Raw genomic sequence first — 13347 nt, 5'->3', positions numbered from 1 at the left:
AAAGCATCATTCTGCATGGATAGATACGGACAGGAGACACGGGCAGGGTCACATTTAAAGTTTTTTTTTTTGTCTGTTATCCCCCCCCCCCCAATAAATGGTCTAGAAGTGCATTTAGTCAGTGTGTTTTCTGATGCATTTCCTCTTCGTGCTTTAAATGACCGGCCTCTTGTGCGGTATAGAGTGCTCCTATGCCATAAATTAGCCAAGAAGTTTGTGCAAAACATCTCAATGTGAAAATGACACCGTGCCGTCTGATGTAAAACCAAAGGGATGTGTTGATTAATGTGATGAAAGGTCCTGAGCAACCGGGTGACTTAGTCTGCAGAAATATCTAATTTATAAAATGCAATCAATAATCTCGCCTTTGGTTGCCAGAAAAAAACAAAAAACAATGAATCAAGGAAAGCAGGGCAGAAAAGAGTGTCAGATCTGATAACTTGTGACAGGGTCAGGAGGAGACGTGTATTTATTGTGAACAGTTCGATAGTTGGAGACCAAACGGTTACTTAGGTATTCAGCGCCAGAACCCGGTACCCAAGGGCTCGCTGACGCCTAGGGAACATCACAGCTGTGTATTGTTCACAGCTGTTTGTGGCCCCCATGGTGAGAAATACAAATGGGGTCCACCACCTACCCAACTAAATCCTCCCAGTCAGAACTGGCTCAGGGCCAGCCGCAGCTTCCCGTTAGGAAATCTTATAGCTCGTACACACCTGCCGGGGGATTCCAGGCTGCCCGTTTACAGTGATTTCTACAAACCGCATGTGTATTTTTTATTTATTTTTTTACTTTAAAAGGTAATTTCGGGACTTGCCAGAAGAGACGACGTGGCCACCATTGTCACATGACGTTCACTCGGCCCTGCACAGACCCATTAAGGATTATGAAGGGCAGTGGTGCTAAAACGTGGGCTTTTGGGGAGAGATTGTACTCGCCCGGTTATGATGATTTGCATACGTCACATGGAAACATAAAGAGACAGTTTTAGTTGAAAGTTATAATTTAATATTTTCTCTGTACACGATTCAGACATCTAAACACCCTCTGCAGTGACTCGATATTTCACACGAATCCATTCCCCAGATCAGGAAACACAGAAATCAAACAAGTGTTATCCTGAAGTTTGACGGTTTATTAAAACGTTAAACACCAAGTGATATTAAAAGCGTTTTCTCGGCGGCAAGGTATTGACACTCATGCAATATTTATCCAACTATTACAATATCATCGGAAGGGAAATCATACTCTGGAACCTCGAGATTTAAGGGGGCCGGGCCTTTCCGAATTCTGCCGGAGGCATCATAATGTGAGCCGTGGCAAGGGCAGTAATAGCCCCCGAAGTCTCCCGCGTTGGCGATGGGCACGCACCCAAGGTGAGTGCACACTCCAATCAGAATCGCCCATTCTGGTTTCTTTACTCTGTCGAGGTCGTGCTGCGGGTCCCTCAGCTCGCTCAAGCTGACTTCGGCTTCCTGCTGGATTTCTTTCGGAGTTCTGTGACGCACAAACAGCGGTTTGCCCCTCCACTTGAACGCCATGTTCTTGCCCTCGGGGATGTCTGAAAGCTTTATTTCGATCTTGGACATCGCCAGCACATCTGCCGATGCGCTCATGCTGCTGACGAACTGGGAGACGGCATTCTTTGCGGCGTAGGCTGTGGCGACGGCGGTGACACCGGTGACCAGGTACGAGAAGCTTTTCCTGGAGTCGCTGCTGCTCTGAGAAGACTTTGTGCTGTCTAACACTTCCGGCCGGCGGTAGTCCGAGAAGTCGGGGACCGTGACATCACTGTGCACGTAGCGGACGCAAGAAGGACCTGAGAGGGGCAGAACACAATACGCTCATAACACACACTAATACATAATCGCAATGTGAACGGCCCCCCGCTGCACCAAGCCATGCCCCCCACGCATGTAGCGTAGTACATCTGTATACAAGGCAGAGGGTTATTCCTATAATGTGTATTGGGCCGCTTTGTTTACATACCCTCTAGCGTGACCTTATAACATCTGCCCCCGGTACCCACCGCCCTTTCCCTGCCCTTCTCCCTCAGAACCCACCACTCTCTCTCCGCAAATACCCTCCCGTTCCTCGCTTGCTCACCGTTAATGGAAGCGGAGGCAGAGAGGCCGCCGCTCGGGGCCTGTCCGTTCAGGGACTCCCGGCACAGGAAGGGTATCTTCACATCCAGCAGGACTTTATCCGCCTGCACCACCGCCCCGGACACCAGGGGCTTCAGCTGCCCGGCCACGGGGTACGCGGTAGCCGAGAGGTAGGGAGCGAGGGCACCGGAACGCGCTGCCAGGGACAACATGGCTACAAATCGGAGCGGAGACTCCGTGCCGGTCACAGCGACCTTTAACAGGAACAGGAAAGGGCCGAGCAATGCGCACTGACGTCACGATACGACTGCGTAAGAAGCCGTTAGCGAGCGTGCCAGTGAGTGGGCGTGGTCGGCATACCGTTGAGCTGGGTCGGAAGCAGGCAGTCAAAGCCTCGAATCACACAACATATATAAAATATAACAAACGAAATGAAAACATATATAATATATAACAATAACAAACCAAATGATTACATATATAATATATAACAAACCAAATGATAATATATAGCATTAACAGGCCAAAAGATAACATAATATATAACAAACCAAATGATAATATATATCATATATAACAATAACAAACCAAATGATTACATATATAATATATAACAAACCAAATGATAATATATAGCATTAACAGGCCAAAAGATAACATAATATATAACAAACCAAATTATAATATATATCATATATAACAATAACAAACCAAATGATTACATATATAATATATAACAAACCAAATGATAATATATAGCATTAACAGGCCAAAAGATAACATAATATATAACAAACCAAATTATAATATATATCATATATAACAATAACATACCAAATGATTACATATATAATATATAACAAACCAAATTATAATATATAGCATTATAGCAGTTCACCTTGAGCAGTGAAACCTATTTAGAAATGTTATTCTCTCCAATAGCGAGGCGTGAGCCTGTCTACAATTATTATAATATAATATTATTATATATCCATTTTTTTATTGACCTAATGACCTTCCCTATACCTAACTTACCAGTCTCATCTCAGAGACTCCTATAGGTGCTTGTCATCACACGAGGGCCCTATTAGAAGGCGATTTATAACTAGTCCCATTGCCGGCAGATCGGCCCCCATTTAGTCTGCCTGTTTCTCGTGCTGTAAAGACTCAAACCTTAATCAGTCGTTGGTCTTGTCTTAGATTCAGGAGCCGTATGTCTATCCCATGCATGTTTACATTCCCTTACAATATACTGTGTGTACTAGATTTACATTCAATGAGTGGAAGATACGCAGACCCTCTGCCCACCAGGGATATGAAAGCAGACTCGGGGGAATTGCTAATGTGTATTCTTTGCAGTTAGTTAAGGGTGTTAGAGGACCCCTCAGAGTCAGTGTAAATCCAAATGTAAATTAACCTGGTAATTGGCATATCTGTACCGGCGACTCAGACAATGCTTTACATAAACACGGAGATAAATGGGGAGAGGGTGTTATGTACGCACCATGCAGAAGCTGGGTGTAGCAGGTCTGTCCCCACTCCACGGGGTGCACAGCAATGCGCCAAATCAATGGGTCACAAAGCACCAACGACGTTCTATTGTAACCGTTCCATTCCCTGCCAGACGCATCCTAGCGTATCCCTATTCACTAACCAAGTGATTAGCTAATACAGAGGCAGGGGACAGGCTGCACACGTCTAGGTCCCTTCATGTGATTTTATTTCAGTGTAATTGTCAGTTTTCTATCAACTGGTAAATTCCACACCACCACTCTGCATATTCGTATTATTATAATTATTATTGTTAATATTATTATTACTATATTTTATGTATACAGCGCCAAACAATTCTTGCAGCTCTTCTTTTTAAAGGGTCTGACAGACTAAGATGGAGCGATACTGTAGGGAAAGACAGCCCCAGTCTATCTATAGTCCAGGATAGCCCTAGTCTATCTATAGTCCAGGATAGCCTTAGTCCATCTATAGTGCAGGATAGCCTTAGTCCATCTATAGTGCAGGATAGCCCTAGTCCATCTATAGTGCAGGATAGCCCTAGTCCATCTATAGTCCAGGATAGCCCTAGTACATCTATAGTCCAGGATAGCCCTAGTCCATCTATAGTGCAGGATAGCCCTAGTCCATCTATAGTGCAGGATAGCCCTAGTCCATCTATAGTCCAGGATAGCCCTAGTCCATCTGTTGTTGAAGTACAACCCTCCCTGTCACCAGCACCGAAGCCAGATATTGTCTGAGACCCGTGGGGTATGGAGTTGTGCTGCAGATGTAGAATTACAGGTTTGTTTCCTCCAACGTGTTAGTCCAGACAGACTTGTTGTGCTGGGGCTGGCGCAGAGCCGTTTGTCAGGCACAAAGGAAGCATGTTTACTGCACCCCCATGTGTGCTGCTGGGTCACAATCCTAGTGTCAGGCGACACGTTCCCTTAACACGTGCAGTGCATACGCATACCCCGAGAGGGGCAATTGAAGCATAATATTGTAATTACATTCTGATAAGGGGAGTGCGGCATTAGACCGGCAGGGAGGGTACAGTAATGGTTTCCTTGCTGTCTGTTTATTTCTGAGACGTATAAAGGAAACACTTAAAGGCTTTCACATTCACACGCTGCTTGTAAGCCTTTGTTAAAGCGGAGGAGAATGGAGATGTTTTTTCGAGGTGATAAACCCGGGTCAGATGTGGAGGGACGCCTGTTCCAGGCAAAAGAATCAAAGAAAGAGGTTTTAACACAAAATGCAGAGGGAATTAGACTGTCTAAATAGAGAAAGGAGCCGCTGTGTGACATTATTATTATTATTATTTATTGTTTTATATAGCGCCATCAAATTCCGTAGCGCTAGCCAATATAGACAAAACATTACAAATATAATGATCTATGCAGTCCCAGAAACGTACATAATGCCCCAGCGCAGACACTTTCTGACTTACCCCACCGTCAGGCACGGTTCTTCGCCTCCTTGCGTGTTATTCACTACACATTGCAATGTAATGCTGTTTTATGAATAAACCCTGAATGTATTGGGAAGCCAGAGTGCACCGCCATACTATTAAATGGAACCAGTCTTCACTGGTTTATAAATGTAACTGGTATATCCATCAGCCACCTTCAGTGTCTCTCTTTCCAGTAACACTTCCCCTCTCTGTCGGGTCCCCCAAGGCTCAGTTCTAGGACCCCTTTCTGTTCTCGTTTTACACTCCTTCATTTGGCAAAGTAATCTCATCCTTTGGCTTTCAATACCACCTGTATGCTAATGACACCCAGATCTATCTATCTATCTGATCTCTCTCCCTCTGTCTTAGATCGTGTAACTAACTGTATCACATCTGTCTCTATCTAGATGTCTACACGTTTCCTAGAACTCAATCTCTCCAAAACCGAACTCCTCATCTTCCCTCCTTCCAATGCCAAGACTCCCTCATAGGTTTCCCTTAACGTTAATGGTGCTATCATCTACCTGTCCCCTCATGCTCGCTGCCTTGGTTTCACCCTTGACACTGACCTTTTATCCCCCCCCCCACATTCAAGCTCTAAAAACTATCCATCTTAAAAACATTGTAAGCTTGCAAGCCGGGCTCTCTCCACCTAATGTATCGGTTTGTCAATTCTCGTCTTGTCATAACCCTTGAATATATGGATTGTATTCAGCGCTGTGTAGAATGTTGGCACTATATAAATAAAAGAAAATAATAATCTGTTCATTCTTAACACAGGATGCCATGCCCTCATTATCTCCCCCCTTGACTAATGTAACTCAGTGTTAGTTGGTCTCCCTCTTACCATCTCGCCCCTCAACAATCCACCATGAACACTGCTCTCAGACTTATCTTCCTCTCCCATCAGTTTACTAACCCCTCTCCCCTCCGTCAGTCTCTTCACCTGCTGTCTGTGCGCTTCAGGATTAATGACTTCAGGACGCTGAAACAACTAATCGATAAAGTTGATAATAATCCATAATGAAAATCGTTGCCAAATTTCATTATCGATTAGTTGAATCGATTTTATCGACTATAAGATGAGGTTTTTTCTGAGCAAATGCTCTGAAAATACCCCCATCTTATAATAACACTAAGATCCAGATTCTCCGCAGCGCTGCAGGGGACCTGAATCATCCTCTCTGGCAGCCGGCGGGCGTCTGTGCGATGCGCGCAGACATCCTCTGCTTCTGCCCTCCACTTCCGCCGGGGCTTCTATGACTAAACGCCAGCATCACATGACCTTCCGGTGCTCCATCATAGAAGCACCGGCGGAAGTGGAGGGCAGAAGCAGTGGTTGTCTGTGAGAATCACGCAGACGCCCACTGGCTGCCAGGTAGGAGGATCCAGGTCCCCTTCAGCGCTGCGGAGGATACTCCTATATGGCAGCCGGTGCTCAATCATAGAAGCTCTAGTGAAAGCGCCGACCAGCAGGGAGTATGGGAGCGGGGCCATAAGGAATATCAGGGGGGATAGTGGCTTATAGGGAGGTATAAGGAATATCTCGGGGCAGTATGGCATATCAGGGGGAAGAGTGGAATATTGGAAGGTATAAGGCATATCTGGGGGGCGGAGTGGCATATCAAGGGGCATATACGGTGATAGTCTCTCCACTCATCTCTAAATACCCTCCTGCCAGTCTCTTCGCTCCTATCTAAATACCCTCCTGCCCGGTCTCTCCGCTCATCTGTAAATACCCTCCTTCTGCTCTCGCCGCTCTTCTCTAAATACCCTCCCACCCGGTCTCTCCGCTCATCTCTAAATAGCCTCCTGCCCGGTCTCTCCGCTCATCTCTAAATACCCTCCTTCCAGTCTCTCCCCTCATCTCTAAATACCCTCCTGCCCGGTCTCTCCGCTCTTCTCTAAATAGCCTCCTGCCCGGTCTCTCCGCTCATCTCTAAATACCCTCCTTCCAGTCTCTCCCCTCATCTCTAAATACCCTCCTGCCCGGTCTCTCCGCTCATCTCTAAGTACCCTCCTGCCACTCTCTCCGCTCATCTCTAAATACCCTCCTGCCCGGTCTCTCCTCTCATCTCTAAATACCCTCCTGCCCGGTCTCTCCACTCATCTCTAAATACACTCCTTCCAGTCTCTCCCCTCATCTCTAAATACCCTCCTGCCCGGTCTCTCCGCTCATCTCTAAATACCCTCCTGCCACTCTCTCCGCTCATCTCTAAATACCCTCCTGCCCGGTCTCTCCGCTCATCTCTAAATACCCTCCTGCCACTCTCTCCGCTCATCTCTAAATACCCTCCTGCCCGGTCTCTCCGCTCATCTCTAAATACCCTCCTGCCAGTCTCTCCGCTCATCTCTAAATACCCTCCTTCCAGTCTCTCCGCTCATCTCTAAATACCCTCCTGCCACTCTCTCCGCTCATCTCTAAATACCCTCCTGCCCGGTCTCTCCACTCATCTCTAAATACCCTCCTGCCAGTCTCTCTGCTCATCTGTAAATACCCTCCCACCCGGTCTCTCCGCTCATCTCTAAATACCCTCCTTCCAGTCTCTCCCCTCATCTCTAAATACCCTCCTGGCCGGTCTCTCCGCTCATCTCTAAATACCCTCCTGCCCGGTCTCTCCGCTCATCTCTAAATACCCTCCTGCCCGGTCTCTCCGCTCATCTATAAATACCCTCCTGCCCGGTCTCTCCGCTCATCTCTAAATACCCTCCCACCCGGTCTCTCCGCTCATCTCTAAATACCCTCCTGCCCGGTCTCTCTGCTCATCTCTAAATACCCTCCTGCCCAGTCTCTCTCCGCTCATCTCTAAATACCCTCCTGCCCGATCCCTCCTCTCATCGCTAAATACCCTCCTGCCCGATCCCTCCTGCCCGGTCTCTCCACTCATCTTATGATCTCCGTCTGTTCTCTCCTCTGATTTCTAGCTCTCATGCACGCTTGCAAGATTTCTCCAGAGCTGCCCGTATCATCTGGAATGCCCTCCCCAGACTATCCGTCTTTCCCCTTCCTTCCTTACAAAAACACCCCAAGACACACTTCATGGATGCCTAATAACCTTACACATTAACCCCTTCCTCCCATATTCCTTTAGCTCACTTTCCTAGCCCCTCTCCTGCAATACTTATACTAGTGCAGCGGCACTAGTTAACCTATTGTATCATACACCTCAACTCCCGCTAGATTGTAAGCTCCTGTGCACAGGACCCCTGTCACCTGTTGTTCTATAAGCACCCTCCCTAATCCTAACTGCCAATACAGCACATTCCAGCAGCTAGGAGAATTACATTGTCGCCGTCCTGATGGACTGTTCAGAGACAGAGGTCACGTACACTTAATATGACCCGTGGAACATGACAGCTCCTTGTCTGCCGCTCTGATCTATGACTTGGGAGCTGGAGCGTGTTAGGCCGTGTGTTTAAACCTGTGCTCACATACTAGACACGCATGCTTCTTACTACATCGTGCCGCAGATAGGATTATTATTCGGAGGAATATCTGATCTAAGGCTCTAGAAGCAGGGCTAGCGTTAATGTCTGGAACAGCATTCTCCTAGATGGCTTTTGGAAGCCTCTTGGTGGACAGTTTAATGGCAATTAGGACATTAATTCTGCTCTGAATCGGACCCAGCAGCAAACAAGAAGATAAAGCAGAGAATTGCACCCGGCGAGCATGTCCTAGCATGGTAATGGCGATGATTTCTGCGTTTGGCTACAGATATTCCATATACTTAGATTGTTCTATAATACAGTAATAAATCTCAATGTCAGCCTCCTCTTCTAGGAAGACAGCAATGTCACTCTTAAAATATTACTCTCCGAGCACAGAGAATCTCCGAAGCATTTATTTAAAGTGAAAAAGTAAAAGTCGATGAAGGAGACACAGTGATAGGAAATGCACAAACAATGGCTTTCATTTGGTTCTGGGGTCATTCAGGTGTATAGTCACAAGGATACAGTATCTCCACATCAGTTACGGGACAGGCTTCGCTTGGTTAATATAAGTTTGGTTATTAATACATTTTATGTGCGAGCTAAGCAAGGATCAATCTGTGCCCCAGAGCCGCGATCATGGGGCAGTTAGCGACTGGGAAGTATACTGCCTCAGCACCATGGGGGTTCTGAATAAGGTCCCCATTCCTAACAATTAATAGAGGAAGGAATCGACAGGGTGAGGAGGCAAATTTCTATGGGGCAGAGACATTGACATATCATAGAAGGGTTATTAAATCATGTCATGGGGGAAGAGCGGACGCTGGGGTGCGGGAAGGAGGAATAGGGAGAGGGGTATGAAGGATAAGGAGGAGATCAGGAGGTGTGAGAGAATGCTTGGGGGAAAGCCGAGTACAGATGGTACGTATAAACCTGTACAGCTCATCACAGGCAATTCACATGCCTGATAAACGTGCTCCCAGGGAAATAAATGAGACGCCTTTCATTTATAAGTGAAATATTTCCACCGGAAATCAGAAATAAGTTACAGAAAGAGAAATTGCTGGCGCTAACGCACGGTATGTCAGTGGCTTCATAGCTTGACACTGGGTATTGAATAAGATATACAAGATATATAGTAAGATTTGATGGTGGTTTTAATTACGGAATGTGATTAATTGGTCGTTTAAATAATATTGATTTACAGTTTTTGATTCTTGGCAGTTTAGGCTGTTTCATTTAAACCATGATTGTGGACGATCTCTGACATCATTCGTTGCCCTCCAGGAGAGGTTAGATTGTGCTTTGCTGAATGCAGCAGAGACTGTCTGGCTGGCCATGCGATTAAACAATATGTAACGGGTATTATCACGTGTGTAATGTTTGTCATGCTTTCCAGCCATGGACCTGCAGAGATGGCCAACAGACACATCACCCCAAGCAATGTACCAAGGGCCATATCCATAAGGCTGGAGACTGTCTGTGTATAGCCGGCCACTGTCCATGTGTAGCTGGGCACCGTCCATGTGTAGCTTGTCACCGTCCGTGTAAAGCCAGTCACCATCCATGCATAGCCGGCCACCGTCCGTGAGTAGCCGGGCACCATCCATGGGTAGCCGGGCACCATCTGTGTGTAGCCTGTCACCGTCCGTGTGTAGCCGGCCACTGTCCGCGTGTAGCTTGTCACCGTCTGTGTGTAGCCGGCCACTGTCCGCGTGTAGCTTGTCACCGTCTGTGTGTAGCCGGCCACTGTCCGCGTGTAGCTTGTAGCCGGCCACTGTCCGCGTGTAGCTTGTAGCCGGTCACTGTCCGCGTGTAGCTTGTAACCGTCCGTGTGTAGCCGGTCACTGTCCGCGTGTAGCTTGTAACCGTCCGTGTGTAGCCGGTCACTGTCCGCGTGTAGCTTGTCACCGTACGCCGGCCAGTTGTGGAGCCTCCGTGCTGACATTTACATGATTCTACCGGTGTAGGGCCTACCACGTCCCAACATACAGTGATGGGCACTGAACTGGGTTTCCCCATTGAGTGGCGCTATAGGTTATAGGGTAAACCTGAATATTAGCATTCATTCATATCAGCTCCCCGTTGTACAAAAAGTAAACTGTTCGCAATGATGAAAGTTTGCTTGTGGAAAATGACAAGGAATTTACACATCGCTGTCTCTGCAGCAAGGCTTCGGGTGATAAACCTGCAGGGTATGGGGCGCACGTCTTGCGTGGAACTCCCCGTCAGTATGTGAATCCTCTTATTGTAGCATTTCTGTATCGAGGATCTCGTACAGCCCGGTCGGCCCAATCAGAAGCCTAAACAGGGAAAAGGCTTGTTTAAAGCGATCGTTCCGCAATGATTCGCCTGCTCTTACAGTATAACATAATACGGCTCGGGGGGAATCGGGTGGCCTTTGGTACATAACCTCAGATGATTTGCTTTCTAGATCATGATGTGAAGAAGCCTATAAAGAAAATTCATTACTGCCTGCCATCGCCGGGAGACAGTGGCACTAATCATCTTCAGTATGTGCCATAAATGCCCCCAGGCGAACGGCGCTTCCTGCAAAGTGCAGGTCAGAAACGTGAAATGATTTTGTTTACCTAGATGGGTGAAGCTGTAAACCCGAGACGCAGAGCGCTGCTAGGAAGCGCGGTAATGAGAGGCTCAGGAGATGCATCCCGTATTGTTATACAGCACGGAAAATCTTTCATTGTGGCTCTGGTTTCACTTAAAAGCATTTCGTGTGGAAGCAGCGGGGAACGGTCAGGGGACGCGCATCTTACAGAAATAACGTGCCCTTCTCTGACATCATATCTCGACAGCCTGTCACGTCTCGTGTGATAAAAGGCATCCAGAGGTCGGGGTGATCTTAGCACCTGGCTGCCTGGGAGTATCAGGCATGAAGTGGTGGCAGATCGGGGGCTGCTTTCCATTGGGAAAAACCTTGATGCCCCTGTCCTCTCCCCCTGTTCTGAGCTCAGAATGTTTGCTGGGTAAGAGGGTATCGCAGGGTATAATGTCTATAGAAACAGCAAGAAATGTATTTATAAATGAAATGGTGCAAAACTATAATGCTAAAAAATTATTGGACCGACCCTGTCCAGAGCCCTCTAAGAGCCATTAAGCAGTGCGGCCCCCACAGTACCAGACACTAACGTGCACTGCCGCGGCACACGTACGAGTCTTAAGGGGTAGCTGTTTGAATCACTGGTTTATACGTCTGTAAATGTCTTTATTATGTATATTGCTATTAGATGAACGCCGGTGTAAAAGCCCCTGCGTGTCTCCCTTCAGACAGAATGAACGTCTGTTCGTTTTTCTGAAAATTATGTCTGACTGGAGGCGGTTCCATAATGTAATCACCTTTAAAGACGTAGTAATTGTTTACTGCCGCCTGTGTTTTTAGGAATTTAATAAAAACTAGAACAGGCGTCATCGTTATAATTACAGTATAATAATCCCACCGGCCGGCGCTTCTCCAGGAATGGCTTCCACCAAACTCACATCTACTTCTCCCACAACTGGCAGCCTTTACGTTGATTAAACGTCTTATAAATCCCCAGTAGGACACAGCTAGTGGGACAATATAGGGGCCATATAGCAGCGTGAAAGCCACTCCTACCACAAACATATACTAGGATGGAAAGCCTAGATCATTTAACAGGCCGTCGGCAAACATTCACCTTACTATGTGTTTGCATGGGTCTAAATGGCAGCCTTCGGCTCATTGTAAGGCTCCCTCGTAATGAACCAGCCCCGCGTTTCTGATCGCTCATTTGTCTATTTGCGTTTGCTTTTGTTTCTTCTATTCATATTCCAGCTTTTGTTCTGGGCATCTACATGACGAATAAATCTACATAATTCCCCATTGACCCAAGCTTTTCAAAATCACTGTATTTGAAAAACAATGAATAATAATTTCCCATTACTGAGAGGCAAATGTAGACGCTCAAATACGAAGGTAACTCAGACGCGTCGAACACTTAGGGCAGCTGGCGACCGGACTCCACCGGGGTGTTTTTTAATTCATAATACAAGTCAGTAACTCCTTCACCCCTTCGAATACTTTGTCCTATCAAACAAGTAAGGGTTAAACAAGCAGTGAACTCCTTCCATAAGCCCGTTTCATAGCAGTGAGGATGTGGAGAGTCAGCAGAAACATTTTTTGTTTTTACTGAAAAGCAGATAAGAACGCCATTAACCTGCAAGGGATCCCAGAGAAGGAGGCCGCTCATTGGCTTTTTCAATGAAGCCAAAGTCATTGATCATTAAGGTACAATTTCCCCTTAGATGCCCCCCAGACAACCAATGGATATTCCTCTACCCGGCATTTAAGAGAAGCAGTGGCCAAGGGTCAGGAGTATGGAGCTCGGGCAGACTGGGGTGACTGAAGCTGGAAGGGATTCGGAAGTCTGGGGACTTTGTTATCAACACGGATAATCCCCAAATGATGGGAACCTTTTGCCACCAATTCCTTATCTCACAGACCCTCCATAAATCTCTTAATAGGTTGCAGTTATTGTGTTACTCAGTGAGGCTCGGCCATAAATTAGTAGTAATTAGCCTTTAAGTATTAATGTGATAGACGCATGATGTGTGCATTCGGACGCAGAGCGCACGCCACCTTCCATTATCAGGCCGTTGGCTTGGCCAGCCAGATACTTAAAGTACTAAATGGCAGAGTTCATCATTCTTGTAACTTAATATTCTGAGCATATTTTCGCTGGCACATGGAAGGCAATTGGCTCCATGTTTCATTATCTTGGCTGCTGTAAATAACCCCGGTCCTTTAATGATTTTTTCGCTCGTCTCATAGGCTTTGATGGTAAAGGACCAGAAGCACGGAGTCTTCTGGTCCGTCCCAAGCTCCATGTA

General features: G+C 46.7%; 1 protein-coding gene across 1 annotated transcript; it reads right to left on the bottom strand.

Moving 5' to 3' along the window:
• Window positions 1-1208: 1208 nt before the first annotated feature.
• Window positions 1209-2317, bottom strand: LOC149299321 (cytochrome b-c1 complex subunit Rieske, mitochondrial-like). Its single transcript, XM_089486554.1, has 2 exons — window positions 2107-2317; window positions 1209-1819 (listed from the first exon to the last, which is right to left on the bottom strand). The coding sequence occupies exons 1-2, from the start codon at window positions 2315-2317 to the stop codon at window positions 1209-1211; spliced, it is 822 nt and encodes a 273-aa protein (XP_089342680.1).
• Window positions 2318-13347: the final 11030 nt, after the last annotated feature.

This window comes from Sceloporus occidentalis, unplaced genomic scaffold (assembly GCF_023333645.1).
Source record: "Sceloporus occidentalis isolate IW3139 unplaced genomic scaffold, rSceOcc1.0.p SCAF_29, whole genome shotgun sequence".
NCBI classification, from domain to species: domain Eukaryota; kingdom Metazoa; phylum Chordata; class Lepidosauria; order Squamata; family Phrynosomatidae; genus Sceloporus; species Sceloporus occidentalis.
Note: the sequence above shows the minus strand (reverse complement) of the source record. Positions and strands in the feature narration are given on the sequence as shown.